Source organism: Somniosus microcephalus, chromosome 1 (assembly GCF_052327205.1).
Source record: "Somniosus microcephalus isolate GS21.2 chromosome 1, FLI_Smic_1.0, whole genome shotgun sequence".
Classification (NCBI taxonomy): domain Eukaryota; kingdom Metazoa; phylum Chordata; class Chondrichthyes; order Squaliformes; family Somniosidae; genus Somniosus; species Somniosus microcephalus.
In genome coordinates, this window is record NC_140987.1 from 221,371,320 (window position 1) to 221,390,660 (window position 19,341).

The 19,341-nt window shown below is 46.2% G+C and overlaps 1 protein-coding gene across 1 annotated transcript in view; it reads left to right on the forward strand.

Moving 5' to 3' along the window:
• The first annotated feature begins 2,306 nt into the window (after positions 1-2,306).
• The window catches only part of LOC147124623 (ankyrin repeat and death domain-containing protein 1A-like), a 161,037-nt gene continuing 144,002 nt past the window's right edge, over positions 2,307-19,341 (forward strand). The window contains exon 1 of the mRNA XM_085990617.1: positions 2,307-2,437. Coding sequence (XP_085846743.1) covers positions 2,347-2,437 — 91 coding nt within the window. The 5' untranslated portion in view covers positions 2,307-2,346. The remainder of the gene's footprint in view (positions 2,438-19,341) is intronic.

Genomic DNA, 19,341 nt, shown 5'->3' on the forward strand with positions numbered 1-19,341 from the left:
CCACATCATCAGAGCTAATATCCTTCCTTACAATTGTGTTAATCCCCTCTTTAACCAGCAATGCTACCCCACCTCCCTTTCCTTTTTGCCTATCTTTCCTGAATATTAATTACCCCTGGATGTTGAGTTCCCAGCCTTGGCCACCCTGGAGCCATGTTTCCGTAATCCCAATCAAATCATACTCGTTTACCTCTATTTGCGCAGCTAATTCATCCACCTTATGAATGCTCCTCGCATTAAGACACAAAGCCTTCAGGTTCCCAATGGCGGGGGAGTCCAGAACCATGGGTTACAGTCTAAAGATAAGGGGTAAGCCATTTAGGACAGAGATGAGGAGGAATTTCTTCACCCAGAGAGTGGTGAACCTGTGGAATTCTCTACCACAAAAGGCAGTTGAGGCCAATTCATTAACTATATTCAAGAAGGAGTTAGATATATTTCTTAAGGCTAAAGGGATCAAGGGATATGGGGAGAAAGCAGGGACAGGGTACTGAATTTGGATGATCAGCAATGATCTCATTAAATGGCGGAGCAGGCTCGAGGGGCCGAATAGCCTACTCCTGCTCCTATCTTCTGTTTCTATGGATCTGGGCTGCCAAGTCAAAACGTTGAACGTTTGGGAGGCTGAGTTCCCCACCTCTTATTTTGAAATCTGAAAGTGGTGTTACCCCCTTACCAGTGCTGTAATGCAGGGTTGTCCAAGCTTTTTGCTTTGATGAACTATGCAAGTGTGCTGGGGACCAAATATAACATTTAAATCCATGTTCCATTCATTTGCATATATTGCAAGTTGCTGATATTGTACTAACAGTTCTTGGGCCTAGAAATTCACTTTGGGGTGGCCAGCTCGCTCGCGCCCAAAAGTTAGCGCTGGGCGGGGAGCCATTAGCGATCGTCAGATATTCAGTGTTTGCGCCCCAATTCGGAACTGGGCGCTATACCAGGGTGTGCCCGCCTCCGCTTGGGGCGCTGACACTGAATTTCAGCGCTCTTGGCGCCGCTGCGCCAGCCGCTGCGGAGCGGCAGGCTGCGGTACTGCAGGCCTCCTCCTTCTCTTAAGGGGGAGCTGCCTGCAACGGGGAGATCGCCGCTGGAGAGTGCCGGCAAATGAGCCCGGCACCACGGAGAAGTGCCGGGTTCGCGGAAAGCAGCCGGCAATGCCGCCGGGTGGGGGGGTGGAGGAGGCCGGGGAAGGAGGTGCGGGCAGGCGGCCGCCGAAAAAGCGGCCAGCCGCACCTTCCCCTTTAAAGCGCCCCACTAAGGCTACAGCACGGCCCCGTTTTCTGGTCGCTGTTTGCGGCCGCTTCGGAGGAGGCGGTCGCTACTAAATATGGGGATCGGGCCAGTTTCGGGGCGCAACCGGGGCACTGCGCACACCGATGACATCATCGGTGCCGGCGCAGCGCTAACGGCTACCGCCGCCAATACCGCTGCGCTGAATATCAGCGCAAACTCATTTTTGGCGCAGAAGCCCTCTTTAGGCGGTAACTGGCCGCAAAGCTGGCAGCGCCTTAATGAATTTCTAGGCCTTGGTGTTCTGACTTCGGATTTATCCACCAATGTGGCAACAGCACCTAAAACAGCCCTTTCCAAAAAAAGGCCTACTGGACAAACCAGCCACTAAGGCTCAATTGGCAGGCCTTGAGGGCAGCAAGGCGGATACCCCTGCTGTAATGTACTTACCTCAGCTCTTGGATGCAGTGATTAACCAGACTGCAGGGCTTGCGCCAAATATCACCGATCTTGGTCTGTAACTGTCGGTATTTTCGAGAAAAGATGGTGATCATTTGTGATTATTGTATCCACTCCTGTCTTGTTTAACGTTTTATTTGAATTGTTGGTCAAAATGATGAGTGGCCGGCGATTTACAATAATTATACCCGCAGAAGCTTTGTTTTTTTTAAGAACGGCTGAATCTGGGAGCTTTGACTGATCTTCGTTCTATTAACTGACGGACCATCACCACCTAATTTCTAATGCCCTTGAAAAGCGGGCGAGAGATCATGAAGAAGTGAAGGTACCGCCACGGTGACGGGCAAACTCCCCAACAGGGTCATGGAAAGGCTTAAACTGACGTTAGCAGCCGCACCCACTGCACTGGGCTTTCCTGCTCCAAAACAATTCACCCGATGAAACAGGTTTCAGGTTATTTCTGGCGAGGCTGTGATCCGATCAGAACGAAAAACTTCATCGGTAATGGGATAGGAGGACACCCTGAGTAACCCTTAAAACATCTTTGAGACGGCTACCTTTTTAAAATATCTCTTTCCAGGATAGTGTTTTATATATATATTTTTGTAGGGTGTTCAGGATTATACGTCGAAAAACAACAGTTCCTTTTGGATTATGCGATCTCAAGTTGAAAGCATGAAAGAATTGGTGGAGAACATCGTCAAAGGTCCCCCAAGCCGGGATGGGGCGTCCCAAATGGAGATCCGTGAGTAGAGATCAAACCGGGTGTCTCGGAGATATAGTAGGGAATGTGAAAGTGCCCGGACCATTGCAGCCTTGAGAGGTTCATACCGACAAAACCAGTCACTTAGCATTTTAGCATAGCAAGAGTTGTACAACACACAGAGCATATACTTAAAAGAAATAACTTGCATTTATATAGCGCCATTCACCATCTCGGGACGTCGCCAAGCGCTTTACACTGCTTTGGAAGTGTAGTCACTGTTGTAACGTAGGAAACACTGCAGGACCTTTCTGTGCCCAAATTGGCTGCTAACAGCAGTGAGATGATGACCAGATCATCTGTTTTAAATGTTGGCCAAGACACCAGAAGAACTGCCCTGCTATAGTGCCATGGGATCATTTACACCCACTGAGAGGGCAGATAAGGACCTTGGTTTAATGCCTCATCCAAAAAACGGCACCTCGGACAGTGCCTCAGTACTGGACTATGAACTCATAACTTTCTGACTCAGAGGCAAGAGTGGTACTACTGAGCCAAGGCTGACAGATAATGCACATTATGTGTAGGGCTACCATTTTAAGGGTGTTTCATTGTATGAGATTCCAGTGTTTTTAACCAGTGTTTTGGGATTTGAATCCTGCGGTTCTGTCTTTTTCTCTGAAAGCTGTAAATCAGTGGCCTTGATAATGAACGCCATTAGGGAAGATCTAATCCTGAACCATCTAAACTGAAGAGCTGGTTTGGTCAGTCGTACAGTTAAAATCCCATTCTGATCATTTACTGAATTTTGACTTGTAACACTCAGTTTATGCCAACTTAGTAGAAGATAACATGAAATTAGAAAAGTACGTTGAGCCACTTATTCCCACATACCATGTACAATTTATACTGCTTCCACTGGAGGGACCGACTTACAGGAATTTAGAATTCTTCCATGAGCCACAATTGTAGTTGAGTGATACATCAAGATATCAACCCAACACTGGAATTAGGAATAACAACAGAAATTGCTGGAAAAACTCAGCAGGTCAGGCAACATCCGTGGAGAGAAATTTGAGTTGACGTTTCGGGTCGAAACCCTTCTTCAAAACTGGAAAGAAAATAAAATAGATTGAAGGCAAGGCTGCGATCAAACAAAAGAAGTAAAAGAGACAATAAAAGGTATTCGAAACCAGACGAGGTGGTAATAGGCCAGTGGAGACAAAAGACAGCTGAGATTAGGTGTGAAGTGTACTGGCAGGATAGGAGACAGGTGGGAGAGAGAAACAAAAGGAAAGGGGGGGGGTGGGGAAGGGAGACCCAAAACAAAGGGGTGGAAAAAATTATAAGCCTCTAATTTGTCTTGTTTTAAAACTTTTTCTAAACACTTATCAAATTAGGAATGCAGCATAACACCACAGCAACTAATAATAAAACCGTCAACTCTTGATATAATGAATGTTTGGAATGGCAGGTTGCTGTTCATAATATGTGGGGTTGATTGTATTACATTTAATGTAGGATAGAAAGCAGTGGTCTTCTCTGAAGCAAATCACACACATTGTTTAACAGAAAACTTGAGTTTTTTTTGGGTTACTTGAAAGACACAACAACAGAGTCATTGCTGGTGCAAATTAAAATGTTAGACTGATAACTAAACATTCTAACTGTTAAATATTGTGTTTAATTATATTTAATGTCAAACCTCTACTCGTTTTTCCCAGTGATTTCTCCTTATTGACAGTACTAGTCCTTGAATGGATAGCATTTTTCCCAGCAGGAAAAATAAAAAAGCAAACTATTATTTCAATGGAGAGAGATTACAAAATGCTACAGTTCAGAGGGACCTGGGGGTCCTTGTGCATGAAACACAAAAAGTTAACATGCAGGTACAGCAAGTAATCAAAAAGGCAAATTAATGTTGGCCTTTATTTCAAAGGGGTTGGAGTATAAAAGCAGTGAAGTCCTGCTACAACTGTACAGGGCATTGGTGAGACCACACCTGGAGTACTGCATACAGTTTTGGTCTCCTTATTTAAGGAAGGATATACTTGCATTGGAGGCAGTTCAGAGACGATTCACTAGGTTAATTCCAGAGATGAGGGGGTTGATTTATGAGGAAAGGTTGAGCAGGCTGGGCCTATACTCATTGGAATTTAGAAGAATGAGAGGTGATCTTATTGAAACATATAAGATACTGAGGGGGCTCGACAGGGTAGATGCAGAGAGGGTGTTTCCCCTCGTGGGGAAATCTAGAACGCGGGGGCAGTTTTAGAATAAAGGGTCGCTCTTTTAGAACTGAGATGAGGAGGAATTTCTTCTCTCAGAGGGTCGTAAATCTGTGGAATTCTCTGCCCCAGAGAGCTGTGGAGGCTGGGTCATTAAATACATTTAAGGTGGAGATAGACAGATTTTTGCAAGATAAGGGAGTGAAGGGTTATGGGGAGCGGGCAGGGAAGTAGCTTTGAGCTCAAGATCAGCCATGATCTTATTGAATGGCGGAGCAGGCTCAAGGGGCCAAGTGGCCTATTCCTGCTTCTATTTCTTATGTTCTTATGACTATTTCTGTTGAGATGGGAGATGGTAAAAGCACGTGAGGATTTTTATCAAAAATAAATATAAAAGTCCTATGAAATACTCAATATTGTAATCTTACTGATATAGCAATTTAGCTGTAAACATTATGGGTAAACTGCAGATAATCGTGCAGATTATCTATATAGTAACATGAAATGCATTGAGGGGATCACAGCAGGTCAGACCTCAGAGGAAGGGAGTTCACCTGGGTTCTGTATAGTATATGCGTGCACAGTATATACAAGTACTGGTTTGTTCCATTTTTTTCGGAGAGTTTTTTTCTGTGACAGTAGGTCTTGTGTCGTGATAAATGGCAGGCTCCCTGATTGATCACATGTTTTAAAGTAAACTGTTTTGAGCTTAATTTGATTGTATACCTTATATAATACAAGTATAGAGTGGAACCTCTGTTATCTGCATTCCAATTATCTGCCTTCATGATTGACTGCCAAAATTTTCATGGTACAAAACCTTACACAAGACATCAAAATTACATGATGTTTTTCTAATTTGTATCATACTTGGTTTTATTTTCCTGCATAGGGGAATGATCTACCGTATGTGTAAGACTGCAATATGGGGACTCAACATTCCGCCTATTTGCAGTTAAGAGCGGATAGTGAAGGTTTCTCTGGATGTATGGGTATAATAGAATATGGGATGTTTTCCTCACATTATGTGTGAATTAAGCATGTGAGGTGAGGTGAGAATGACTGTCCTTGACATCAAGGCAGCATTTGACTGAGTGTGGCATCAAGGAGCCCCAGTAAAATTGAAGTCAATGGGAATCAGGGGGAAAACTCTCCACTGGCTGGAGCCATATCTAGTACAAAGTTAGATGGTTGTGGTTATTGGAGGTCAATCATCTCAGCCTCAGGACATCACTGCAGGAGTTCCTCAGGGCAGTGTCCTCAGCCAACCATCTTCAGCTGCTTCATCAATGACCTTCCCTCCATCATAAGGTCAGAAATGGGGATGTTCGCTGATGATTGCACAGTGTTCAGTTCCATTTGCAACTCCTCAGATAATGAAGCAGTCCATGCCAGCATGCAACAAGACCTGGACAACATTCAGGCTTGGGCTGATAAGTGGCAGGTAACATTCGCGCCACACAAGTGCCAGGCAATGACTATCTCCAACAAGCGAGAGTCTAACCAGCTCCCCATGGCATTCAACTGCATTACCATTGCCGAATCCCCCACCATCAACATCCTGGGGGTCACCATTGACCAGAAACTTAGCTGGACCAGCCACGTAAATACGGTGGCAACAAGAGTGGGTAAGAGGCTAGGTATTCTGTGGTGAGTGTCTCACCTCCTGACTCCCCAAAGCCTTTCCATCTACAAGACACAAGTCAGGAGTGTGATGGAATATTCTCCACTTGCCTGGATGAGTGCAGCTCCAACAACACTCAAGAAGCTCGACACCATACAGGACAAAGCAGCCCGCTTGATTGGCACCCCATCTACCACCTTCAACATTCACTCACTCCACCACTGGTGCACCATGGCTGCAGTGTGTACCACCTACAAGCTGCAATGCACCAACTCGCCAAGGCTTCTTTGGCAGCACCTCCCAAACCCGCGACCTCTACCACCTAGAAGGACAAGGGCAGCAGGCGCATGGGAACACCATCACCTGCAAGTTCCCCTCCAAGTTACTCTTTATCCTGACTTGGAAATATATTGCTGTTCCTTCACCGTCACTGGGTAAAAATCCTGGAACTCCCTCCCTAATAGCACTGTGGGAGTACCTTCACCACAAGGACTGCAGCAGTTCAAGGCGGCGGCTCACCACCACCTTCTCAAGGGCAATTAGAGCTGAGCAATAAATGCTGGCCTTGCCAGCGACGCCCACATCCTGGAACAGATAAAAAAAGTTAGGTGTATAATTACATGTGTACAATCAACACTTATTAGTGTTAGTAAAGCAACGTTATTGGCAGATTTATAAGCATATGCGTATTAACTCAGAAAGATTAGTTTAGTAAAGGGATACTTTAACACTAATGAGTGCATTGTTTACTGAGTATAGACATGTGCTGTCTGGTCCTGTCTAAGAGCTGAATAAATGTCACTGAACACAGAATGAGTATTAGCCACCACACTGCAATTATAGAATGCACGTGCAGAGTGACTAAACCATGGTACACAAGTGAAAATGCAGTTTACAGGTTTGTGAAAAACAAATCCTACATATGTGTTCTAAACTTTGTATAAGTCCTCAGTAAATTTACTCAGTAGTTCTCAAGCTTCTTTGGTTGAAGGACCCCTTTTCAAATGGATTAGTAATCACGGACACACCATCTAAATTATAATACTATAAACTCCTTGCACATTTACTTTTCTGAATGTAAAGTTCATCAGTGTCCTGTTAAAGGGACTTGCATGAAATTTTGCCAGGGCTGTCCGATATAGTGAACATTGATGTGATTGGTGATATGAAAACTTTTATCTTCCCTTCAGCGGAAAGGTAACCCTACAGGTTCAGCAACATGCCTATTGAATACTTCACCGCATGACACCGCCCTGCTCTACCTGGAGTGGGATTAGGCTCCGTGGCTCCTGCTGGGAGCACTGGCACTGTTTCAGGTGTAATACTCCATCGCCTGCCTACTCACTGCACAGCTGCTGAGCGTTTCAGGGATTTCTCCTCCTCCACTGCGGTTTACCGGCCTGTCTGCGCTGGAATATCGCTGACACGCTGCCTGGTGTGTGGCATTTCTGCCATCAGGACACCGCCAGTAACTAAGACTGCGGCTTTAGTCCGGGTCCAGTCACAGGCCTAGCAGTTGTACTCAGTGAATGAAGCTCGGCTTGATCATCATAATCATAATCATAATCATAATCATAATCAACTTTATTGTCATTGTTAGTGCACAAGTGCAGTACAACAAAATGTAGGCTTGCGGCTCCCAAGAGTGTACATTTAGATTAAGACATTTAAACATTCAACATTCATTTGGCTTGTAATACATTAACATAAACATAATAAAGTGCATTGGCAGATGTGCAGGCTTTAGAGTTTATTTGTGGAGTTCAGTAGGATGACAGCCCTGGGAAAGAAGCTGTTCCTAAATCTGGTCGTTCGGGTGTGAATGCATCTGTAGCGTCTCCCAGATGGCAGGGGGGCGAACAGACTGTGGCTGGGGTGGGTAGGGTCTTTGATGATGGTCAGTGACCTCCGTAAACAGCGTTTCTGGTATATGTGCTCTATGGTCGGTAGCTGGGTGCCGGTAATGCGTTGGGCAGTTTTGACTACCCGCTGCAGGGCTTTCCGGTCATAGGAGCTACAGCTGCCGTATCACACTGTGATACAGTTCGTCAGGATGCTCTCTATTGTACAGCGGTAAAAGTTAGAGAGGATCAGGGGTGACAGGTTACATCCCTTCAGCCTCCTTAGGAAATATAGGCGCTGTTGGGCCTTCTTCACCAGAGAGGAGGTATTGAGGGACCAGGAGAGTTCTTCCGTGATGTGGACTCCGAGGAACTTAAAGCTGTCCACCCTTTCCACCACAGCCCCCCGCCCCCGTCCTGTATCTTTGCGGCCTCCCGTCTCCACTCTTGGGATTCTCAGTCAGTCCGATGCCCTGCTAATTTGGCTACGTGTCCGTTTCCAGAGTTTCCTCGGCCCCAGTGCCCGCCCAGCGATCACTTACCAGAGTCTCTCTGTGCTGGTGCACCAGGCCCCAGGGCCTGACATCGAACTCCCCGGCATGCGAGCTCTCGGCTGTGCCGCTCGAGCGGACGAAGGAAATCTAAATAATGGGCAAAAGCGCGCCCCCGATCTGCGCCATCGCAGCAATGGGACCCGTTCACATTATTCTGCAGGCTCCACGGAAAGTCTCTATGAATTCCTAGGGGACCACGGACCACAGTTTGAGAACCACTGACTTAACTGACAGCACTTTCATTCAAGACCAGAGACTCAGTGGTTTTTGGTTGGAGTAGGGTTGTCACAGATTTAGTTTCAGCCTAGACTATCTGGTTTTTGAGTGAATCCACCCTGCTCCTGAAACTTGGTGTGGTGAAAAGCTGATTAAAGTCTGTTCTCCTTTCCACTCCCCTGAAGGGAGAGTTAGACATCACAAGCTCCATTACCAACTAAGTGCACACTGTCTCCCACAACAGAGACTGGGATAGCGAAAGAGAGTGAGCCACCTTTCCATCCATTTGCTACACATATTCTTAGCTGTCGATGGCGCATATTTTCTTATTCATGTCTCAGCCATTCAGTGCAAATTTCTCACCGTTTCAAACAGTAAGCATTCTCCAGGTTCTCCATATTTTTAAAGGAGGTGTCTACTAATTGGAACACAAGAAATTCACGTCAGATTGTGACCTTCAACCAGAGGCACCACCAATCAAGTCCCCCACCATAAATATCCTACATCTTGTAAGCCCGCTGTTAAGCACTTTCATGTACTTTCACTATATTTTCACCTGTATACCATGGCCGCGATTTCGCCAGCGGAGGCGGGATCGCAGTGGGAGAGGTGGTTGGCGGGTCCCAGTCCCGCTCCCGGCTCCAGCCCCTGGCTCCAGCCCGCTCTATCCAAGTGATTTTATGTAGATTGGGCTTGTTAAGCCCTCCCTGCGCGTTTCCCGGCCAATTAAATGGAAGCGGCTCTGATTACATCATTTGAAGATGCGTCATCGGCCGGTTTCCTTAAAGGGACCATGCACACATTCATTTTGACATAGAAACATAGAAGATAGGAGCAGGAGTAGGCCATTCAGCCCCTCGAGCCTGTTCCGCCATTTAATGAGATCATGGCTGATCATCCAAATTCAGTATCCTGTCCCTGCTTTCTCCCCATATCCCTTGATCCCTTTAGCCTTAAGAAATATATCTAACTCCTTGAATATATTTAATGAATTGGCCTCAACGGCCTTCTGTGGTAGAGAATTCCACAGGTCCACCACTCTCTGGGTGAAGAAATTCCTCCTCATCTCAGTCCTAAATGGCTTACCCCTTATCCTTAGACTGTGACCCCTGGTTCTGGACTCCCCCGCCATCGGGAACATCCTTCCTGCATCTAGTCTGTCTAGTCCTGTTAGAATTTTATAAGTTTCAATGAGATCCCCTCTCATTCTTCTAAACTCTAGCGAATACAAGACCAGTCGACCCAATCTCTCTTCATACGTCATTCCTGCCATCCCAGGTATCAGTCTGGTGAATCTTCGCTGTACTCCCTCCATGGCAAGAATATCCTTCCTCAGGTAAGGCGACCAAAACTGCACACAATACTCAAGGTGTGGTCTCACCAAGGCCCTGTACAACTGCAGCAAGACATCCTTGCTCCTGCACTTGAATCCTCTCGCTATGAAGGCCAACATACTATTTGCCTTCTTAACTGCCTGCTGCACCTGCATGCTTACCTTCAGCGACTGGTGCACAAGGACACCCAGGTCTCGTTGCACTTCCACTTTTCCCAATCTAATCTGTCTTCCTTTATGCCACCAAAGTGGATAACCTCGCATTTATCCACATTATACTGCATCTGCCATGCATCTGCCCAATCACCCAACCTGTCAAAATCATACTGGAGTTTCTCTGCATCCTCCTCACAGCACGCACACCCACCCAGCTTTGTGTCATCTCCAAACTTGGAGCTATTACATCTAGTTCCCTCGTCTAGATCATTAATATATATTGTGAATAACTACGGTCCTAGCACCGATCCCTGCGGTACCCCACTAGTCACTGCCTGCCACTCGGAAAAAGACCCGTTTATTCCAACTCTTTGCTTCCTGTCTGCCAACCAGTTCTCCATCCAAGTCAGAACCTTACCCCCAATCCCATGTGCTTTAACTTTGCACACTAATCTCTTATGCGGGACCTTATCGAAAGTCTTCTGAAAGTCCAAATACACCACATCCACTGGTTCTCCCTTATCTATTCTACCAGTCACATCCTCAAAAAATTCCAGTAGATTGGTCAAGCACGATTTACCTTTTGTAAATCCATGTTGACTTTGTCCGATCCTGTCACTGTTTTCCAAGTGCTCTGCTATTACATCTTTTATAATGGACTCTAGCATTTACCCCACTACCGATGTCAGGCTTACTGGTCTATAATTCCCCATTTTCTCTCTACCACCTTTTTTGAATAGTGGGGTTACATTAGCTACACTCCAATCCATGGGAACTGTTCCAGAGTCTATAGAATTTTGGAAGATGACCAGCAATGCATCTACTATTTCTAGGACCACTTCCTTACGTACCCTAGGATGTAGATTATCAGGCCCTGGGAATTTATCGGCCTTCAATCCCGTCAATTTCCCTGACACCATTTCCCTACAAATACTGATTTCATTCAGTTCCTCCCTCTCATTAGACCCTATGTTCCCCGACATCTCTGGGAGGTTATTTGTATCCTCCTTTGTGAAGAAAGAACCAAAGTATGTATTTAATTGGTCTGCCATTTCTTTGTTCCCCATTATAAATTCCCCTGATTCTGACTTCAAGGGACGTACGCTTGACTTCACCAATCTTTTTCTCTTCACATATCTATAGGAGCTTTTACAGTCAGTTTTTATGTTCCCTGCAAGCTTACTCTCATACTCTATTTTCCCCCTCTTAATTAATCTCTTTCTCCTCCTTTGCTGAATCCTAAACTGCTCCCAATCCTCAGGTTTTGCTGCTTTTTCTGGCCAATTTATATGTCCTCTCCTTGGATCTTATGCTATCCCTAATTTCCCTTGTTAGCCACGGTTGAGTTACTGTTTTTGTTTTATTGTTATGCCAAACAGGGATGAACAAATTCTGTAGTTCATCCATGCGATCTTTAAATGTTTGCCATTGCCTATCCACTGTCAACCCTTTAAGTAATGTTCCCCAATCCATCCTAGCCAACTCGCGCCTCATACCATCGTAGTTTCCTTTATTTAAATTCAAGACCCTAGTCTCTGAGTCAAATACTTCACTCTCCATCTTAGTGAAGAATTCTATCATATTATGATCGCTCCACCCCAAGGGGCCTTTGCACAACAAGATTGCTAATTAATCCTTTCTCATTACATAATACCCAGTCTAAGATGGCCTGATCTCTAGTTGGTTCCTTGACATATTGGTCCAGGAAACCATCCTGTATACACTCTAGGAATTCCCCCTCCACAGTATTGTTACTAATTTGGTTAGCCCAATGTATATGTAGATTAAAGTCACCCATGATAACTGCTGTGTCCTTAGTGCACGTGTCTCTAATTTCCCATTTAATTCCATCCCCAACCTCAGCTTTACTGTTTGGGGGTCTGTATACAACTCCCACTAACGTTTTCTGCCCCTTGGTATTTCTCAGCTCTACCCATACAGATTCCACATCATCAGAACTAATATCCTTCCTTACTATTGTGTTAATCTCTTTAACCAGCAATGCTACCCCACCTCCTTTTCATTTTTGCCTGTCTTTCCTGAATATTGAATACCCCTGGATGTTGAATTCCCAGCCTTGGCCGCCCTGGAGCCATGTCTCCGTAATCCCAATTATATCATAGAGTCATAGAGTCATAGAGTTTTACAGCGCAGAAAGAGGCCCTTCGGCCCATCGTGTCTGCGCCGTCCATCAATCCCTGTCCAGTCTAATCCCATTTTCCAGCATTTGGTCCATAGCCTTGTATGCAATGGCATTTCAAGTGCCCATCCAAATGCTTCTTGAATGTTGTGAGGGTTCCTGCCTCTACCATCCTTTCAGGCAGTGAGTTCCAGCTTCCAACCACCCTCTGGGTGAAAAAGTTCCTCCTCAAATCCCCTCTAAATCTCCTGCCCCTTACCCTGAATCTATGCCCCCTTGTTATTGACCCCCCTACTAAGGGGAAAAGTTCCTCTTTATCTACCCTATCTATGCCCCTCATCATTTTGTACACCTCAATCAGGTCCCCCCTCAGCCTCCTTTGCTCCAAGGAAAACAACCCCAGCCTGTTTAGTCTTTCTTCATAGCTGAGGCGCTCCATCCCAGGTAACATCCTGGTGAATCTTCTCTGCACCCTCTCCAAAGCAATCACATCCTTCCTATAGTGAGGCGACCAGAACTGCACACAGTACTCCAGCTGTGGCCTCACCAGCTTTTTGTACAGCTCCATCATAACCTCCCTGCTCTTATATTCTATGCCTCTGCTAATGAAGGCAAGTATCCCATATGCCTTTTTAACCACCTTATCTACCTGTTCCGCTGCCTTCAGGGACCTATGTACATGTACACCAAGGTCCCTCTGACCCTCTGTATCTGTTTACATCTATTTGCGCAGCTAATTCATCCACCTTATTATGAATGCTCCTCGCATTAAGACATAAAACCTTCAGGCTTGTTTTTTAACATTCTCAGACCTTTTAGAATTATTATTTACTGTGGCCATGTTTGATTCACATCCTTGATTTCACTGACTGCCACTTTTGCTTTTCTCCTTCCTGTCTTTTGCTTCTATCCTTGCTTCCCTTTACTCTGTCTCCCTGCACAGGTTCCCAACCCCCTGCCATTTTAGTTTAAACCCTCCCCAAAAGCACTAGCAAACACTTCCCCTAGGACATTGGTCCCGGTCCTGCCCAGTGCAAACCGTCCAGTTTGTACTGGTCCCACCTCCCCCAGAACCGGTTCCAATGTCCCAGGAATTTGAATCCCTCCCCCTTGCACCATTCCTCTAGCCACGTATTCATGTGAAATATCCTTCTATTTCTACTCTGACTAGCACGTGGCACTGGTAGCAATCCTGAGATTACTACCTTTGAGGTCCTATTTTTTAATTTACCTCCTAACTCCCTATATTCAGCTTTTAGGACCTCATCCCGGTTTTTACCGATATCGTTGGTACCTATATGCACCACGACAACTGGCTGTTCACTCTACCCCTCCAGAATGCCCTGCATCCACTCTGAGACATCCTTGATCCTTGCACCAGGGAGGCAACATACCATCCTGGAGTCTCGTTTGCGGCTGCAGAAACGCCTATCTATTCCCCTTACAATAGAATCCCCTATCACTATAGCTCTCCCGCTCTTTTTCCTGCTGTCCTGTGCAGCAGAACCACCCATGGTGCCAGGAAGTTGGCTGCTGCTGTCTTCCCCCGATAAGCCATCTCCCTCAACAATATCCAAAACGGTATATTTGTTTGAGAGGGGGATGGCCACAGGGAACCCCTGCACTACCTGCCTGTGCCTACTACTCTGCCTGGTGGTCACCCATTCCCTTCCTGCCTGTGCAGCCTTTACCTGCGGTGTGACCAACTGATTAAACGTGATATCCACGACGTCCTCAGCATCGCGAATGCTCCAGTATGTATCCATTCGCAGCTCCAGCGCCACAATGTGGTCTGCCAGTAGCTGCAGCAGGATACACTTCCCGCACACATGGTCGTCAGGGACACAGGAAGTGTCCCTGATTTCCCACATAGTGCAGGAGGAGCATGCTACGGGACCGAGCTGTGCTGCCATGACTTACCCTTTAATTAATTTAAATTAAATTAAATCAAATCAATGCCACTAACTACACTACAATTAAATGATATACTCAAGGGCCTTTGTTTACTAGCACTCCCCGCTACACAACAGAGACCTTAGAAACTATAACCACAAAAATTAAGTCCTTCTAAACTTTATAAACTATTAACCTTAACTGTCAAACTCTATAGTAGTATAAATACTCACCTGGCCGTACTCACCCAATCAGCTGCTTCCTCTTGCGCGCGTCACCTTTTGAATCGTGCCGTGGCTCTGGAACGCCGCCGCCGGTCTGCGAGATTGACCGGCCTTTGAAAAAAAGCCCGCAAAAGTGAGTTTAAATACTCACTGTACTCTCCTGCTGCTCCTGACACCGGCCTCTTCCTAAAGGGTGAAAAGTTAGGAAAAAGAAAGGCGAAGCAAGGGAGCTCCTCCTTCCACGCCTCACCTAACTCCGACTCACCCAACTCGCAGCACTCTGTTGAAACCGCACGCAGTTGTGCTGTCAGTATTCTGCAGCATTGAGGTGCTGCAAACACAGACAAACACTGCACAAAGGTGGATTGCTGCACCAAGGCTCTCGCATGACTCCCTACATATGCTTCTGGAGGGAGTCACAGCACTCAGAGAGGTTCTCTTCCCTTCCCATGGGCGGAAGAGACCTCCCCAGGACACCAACACAGCCTGGATGCACATTGCACAGGAGGGCAAAAGCAGGGATGTCCTTAGGAGGACCAATCTGCAGTGGCGCAAACCTTTCAATGATCAGAGCAGATCACAAAACGTTACTGCCAAGCCACACTCAACCTCATCCTGCCGTGCCACTCATCATATCCACATCACTCTGCCTTCCCTACCCTACTCCTGCACATCCTTACTCACACCAACTTACCTTGCACCTCCACCCATCCCTCTCTATCTACATTATCACTTCCCCATCTCACTAGCCACCCCTCACAATCACCCTCATCCTACTGCAAGCATACCAACTCACAACACACGTGGATATTTTAGCCAATGTTCATGTGAAGTTCCTGTTAATGTCTTGTCAACCATTGAAATCTATATTTTCAACACTTTACCTTATTGTACAGATCTGTGCTCACCTTTAGAAGTGTCTTAGTGAGTTCCAGTGAATGTTGAGACATAACTCCCTCCAATTGTGATGAGTGTGAAAGGAATGGCTTGTTCATTGTAGGGATGCTCTATGGTGCTGGTGTGAGGTGGTGTTAATCTGGCGCATCATGTGGCAGCCAGGGTGTACAGCGTCAAATGAAGTAAATCTGACCATGGTAATGCCATCGCTGGCCTCCCGGGCAGCAATGTGGTCGGGTGCAGATGCCCTGTGTCCTCATCAGGTGATTGCGGAGAAGGTTGGTATTGATGTTGGTGTGCCTGGTGATGTTGGTGTTGGGGCTGATCGTGGAGGGATTCAGAGGACTAAGGTGAGATTTTTTCAAGGGCACCGATGTTGCTGGAATAGATGGCAGCTGAAGTTGAGATGACAGAAGCGATCTGTCAATGGTGAGAGAGCTTGCTCCAAGGAGGTGACAGTGGATAGAGGGTTTACTCCAAACACTTCCAAACTGCATACAGCTCAAAAGTGTCTTCTGAAGGCTCAAGCTTCTGACATTGGAAAGTGAACAGCTGTGAAATGGTAGCTTTCATACCACTTGACATGAATCTTGTCATTCATGTGGAAATGACTTATGAAATAATACTGGGCCGCCTGCTGGTGGCGCTGTCCAGGGAGAGTATAAATACTCGGGCATGGGCCCAACTTGCTCAGGACATTCTTTAACAGGAACTAGTGAAGGACACAACTAGATCTCCATGTTGAAAATCAGTTGATTAAAGCCTTGTTTAATACTCAGACCAAGTGCCTAGTAGTTTTCTTACGTCACCACTTTTGCAGCTGTCACCTATTCACGGCAAGGGGGAGAGATAGAGAACCCGACCTACTTACCTGACGTGATCTCCGTACGACATGAACCCCATTAAAAATGTGGTAAAATAGAAATAGGCTGGCAAAATCGTAATTAACAAGCATTTAACTATCTTAAATGCCTCCCCTGCCGCTTGGTGTCGAGTCTGTTCTGAAATCGCAGACCCGACACTTTGGAAACTTACATGGAGACGGGTTCCCAACCCGCTGTCAACCATTTCGATTTTGACAGTGGACCCGCCTCCAAACCCGCACTCTGAGCGCTGGCAAAATCGCGGCCCATGTATTATTTAATCTGTACTTGCTTTCTATAATTGCAGCACAGTGGCTAAGATTCTTGCTGTGTTCCTTTTAAAGATTTACATTTTTCCTTCTTTAAAAAAAATCTTTCTCTACCCAAGATCGCAGAAGTGGTAGGTTCTGAATTCAGGCCCACCGACACATGGATCATTAGGTCTGTTGAGGCTGCAGGAGAGCCTCAGGCCAAATTATGCATACCTACTCTGTGACATGCCCCTTATTATAAAATACTTCATGTAAGATTCTTGAAGGGCTTTGTAGGTGGTTTGCCTTGGTGGTTCGAATCACCTCTCCTACTTAGTTCTAGACGACAGGAATTACGGTGAACAGGATTGGAACACAGACAAGCTTTTCGGACTCAACCGTACAGTGTTTAATAAGGTTAACACACACACCCGCCTCCAGTACGTAAAATGCCTGGTGGCGTAAAACAAACTGTACAACAATACAACTTGGCCCGTCGAACAGGCCCCTGTCTCGTATTAAGACACCTAAAATCACATTGTGTTGCATACAGAGTAAAAAAATACACACAGAACCTCCCCACTAAACCCCTCTGGATTGGTTGGGACACACAACACCCCCTCACACAATACCGGTGGCCTTAAGGATGCGTGGGCTTGGACAATGCTCACCCCGATTGTCCGGTTTCTTGCTCGCTGCTTCCCTGTGTAGAATGTGTCTCCTGGTTCCGTATCGCCGATGCAGTATCCAAGTCCCAGTTTCGAGGTTCATTCCTACAGTCAAAGAGCAAGGCAAGGCTCTTGTCGCTCGTGGTGGTTTCTTCTCTCCATCTCGGATGGAGTGCTCGGTTCTTGGTTCAGAGATGAGGGCACGTGAAGGCGAGAGCAAGTGAGAGAGAGCGACAGTGGCCAAAGCTGCCTTCTCTTATACCCTAAAAGTTCATTAAGGTCTGTATATTGCAGTGATGTCTTTTTAATCACCCTTCTTTGTCTGGTTTCCGCCTTTCAGGGCTATCCCATCTAGGTGCTAGTGTTAATGGCAGATGATGGGCTGCACTTCTTACCTGATCCCAGGTTAAGTGGTTTCCCATTAGTTTCCAATGGCCCTCCTGTTGTATCCGTGTGTTAATGGAGACACAGAATGCAGGAGTTGGTTTCACAGGTGTTTACTGAACAAAGTCTGGAGGTGAACTAACAGATACAAGACACTATACAGGCTTATATAGCCCGAGTGGCCATTACCGGCATTACAGTACACAGGGGGCTCTTAAAGGCACATACACCACAATTCCTCCCCTTTTAGACAACCAGTACATAACATTTTAAGTAATCATTAATTAACATGTTACAAGAACAATAATCTACACATTTGCTGCAGTTAATCAATTATAAGTCAGTCTCTCTGGAGGCTTCCTGACTCGGTCCGGATAACGCCTCGGTGGTGTAGTAGTTTCTGGTGGTGTAGTAGGTTCTTTTGGCAAGGTCGATTCGGCTTGAATGCCAGTGTCGGGTTCATCTGGTTCCAGTATCACCGGATCGGAGGTAGATACTATGGGTATCTCTGCTTCTTCATTAGGCGTATAGAGTTGTGGTGTAGGTTGTCCCTTTTTGATGACTCTATGATCTGGTCAGCATGGCGCCTTATTATGCTTTCTCCAATGTCCACGGTATACATCAGCGGTCCTAGTCATGTGCAAATAGTTCCAGGCTGCCATTTCTCGGTACGGTAGTCCCGGGCCAAAACTTGTTGACCTATCTGGAAGGTTCTAGTTGGCCTTTCATTCATGCCTTGAAATTGCCGGTTCTCCACGTCCCTTCTGATGTTTGGCTTGATCAAATCCAGCCGGCATCTTAGGCTTCTATTGAAGAACATCATGACGGGAGTTTGGTTTGTAACCACATGTGTTGCATTCCTGTATGCAAACAAGGAGTTATCTACCTTATGCTGTAGATTTATGTTTTCATTACCCATGGCCTTGATGGCCTTCTTGAAGGTCTGGACAAACCTTTCAGTCAATCCATTGGTGGCGGGATGGTATGGGGCGGACGTGTAGTGCTTAACCCCATTGTTTTTTAAGAACTTCCTGAATTCTTCGGACACAAATTGCGGTCCATTATCAGAACAGATCTGTTCAGGCAGCCCATTCCTGGCAAATATGGTCCTTAATACTGTGATGGTTTTTTCCGTGGTGGTGGAGGACATCTTTATTACCTCCGGCCACTTGGAGTGTGCATCAACCGCGATTAAGAACATTGAGTCCATAAATGGACCAGCAAAGTTGATGTGTACCCTTTGCCATGGAGATGAGGGCCACTCCCATGGATGTAGAGGGGCTTGTGGTGGGGCGTTTTGGACCTTCTGGCATCCTAGGCAGCTCTTGGTCATTTCTTCGATGTCTCCATCGATACCTGGCCACCACACAAACGCTCTGGCTAGGTTCTTCATTTTCACTCCACCCAGATGCCCCTCGTGAAGCTCTTTTAGCACTTTATCCTGGAGTTTGGGTGGAATCACCACTCTGGATCCACACATCAAGGTTCCTCGGCACACTGACAGCTGTTCTCTTCTTTGCGAGAATGCTGGCAACAGTGGTTCGCCATGTGCTGGCCATCCCTTCACCGTTAAATCGTAGACTCGTGAGAGAGTCGGGCCAATTCTCGTTTCCTTTTCAATGGCAGAATTTGTTACTGGTAGACATTCCACTATGGTTGAGTGGAACATCTCCA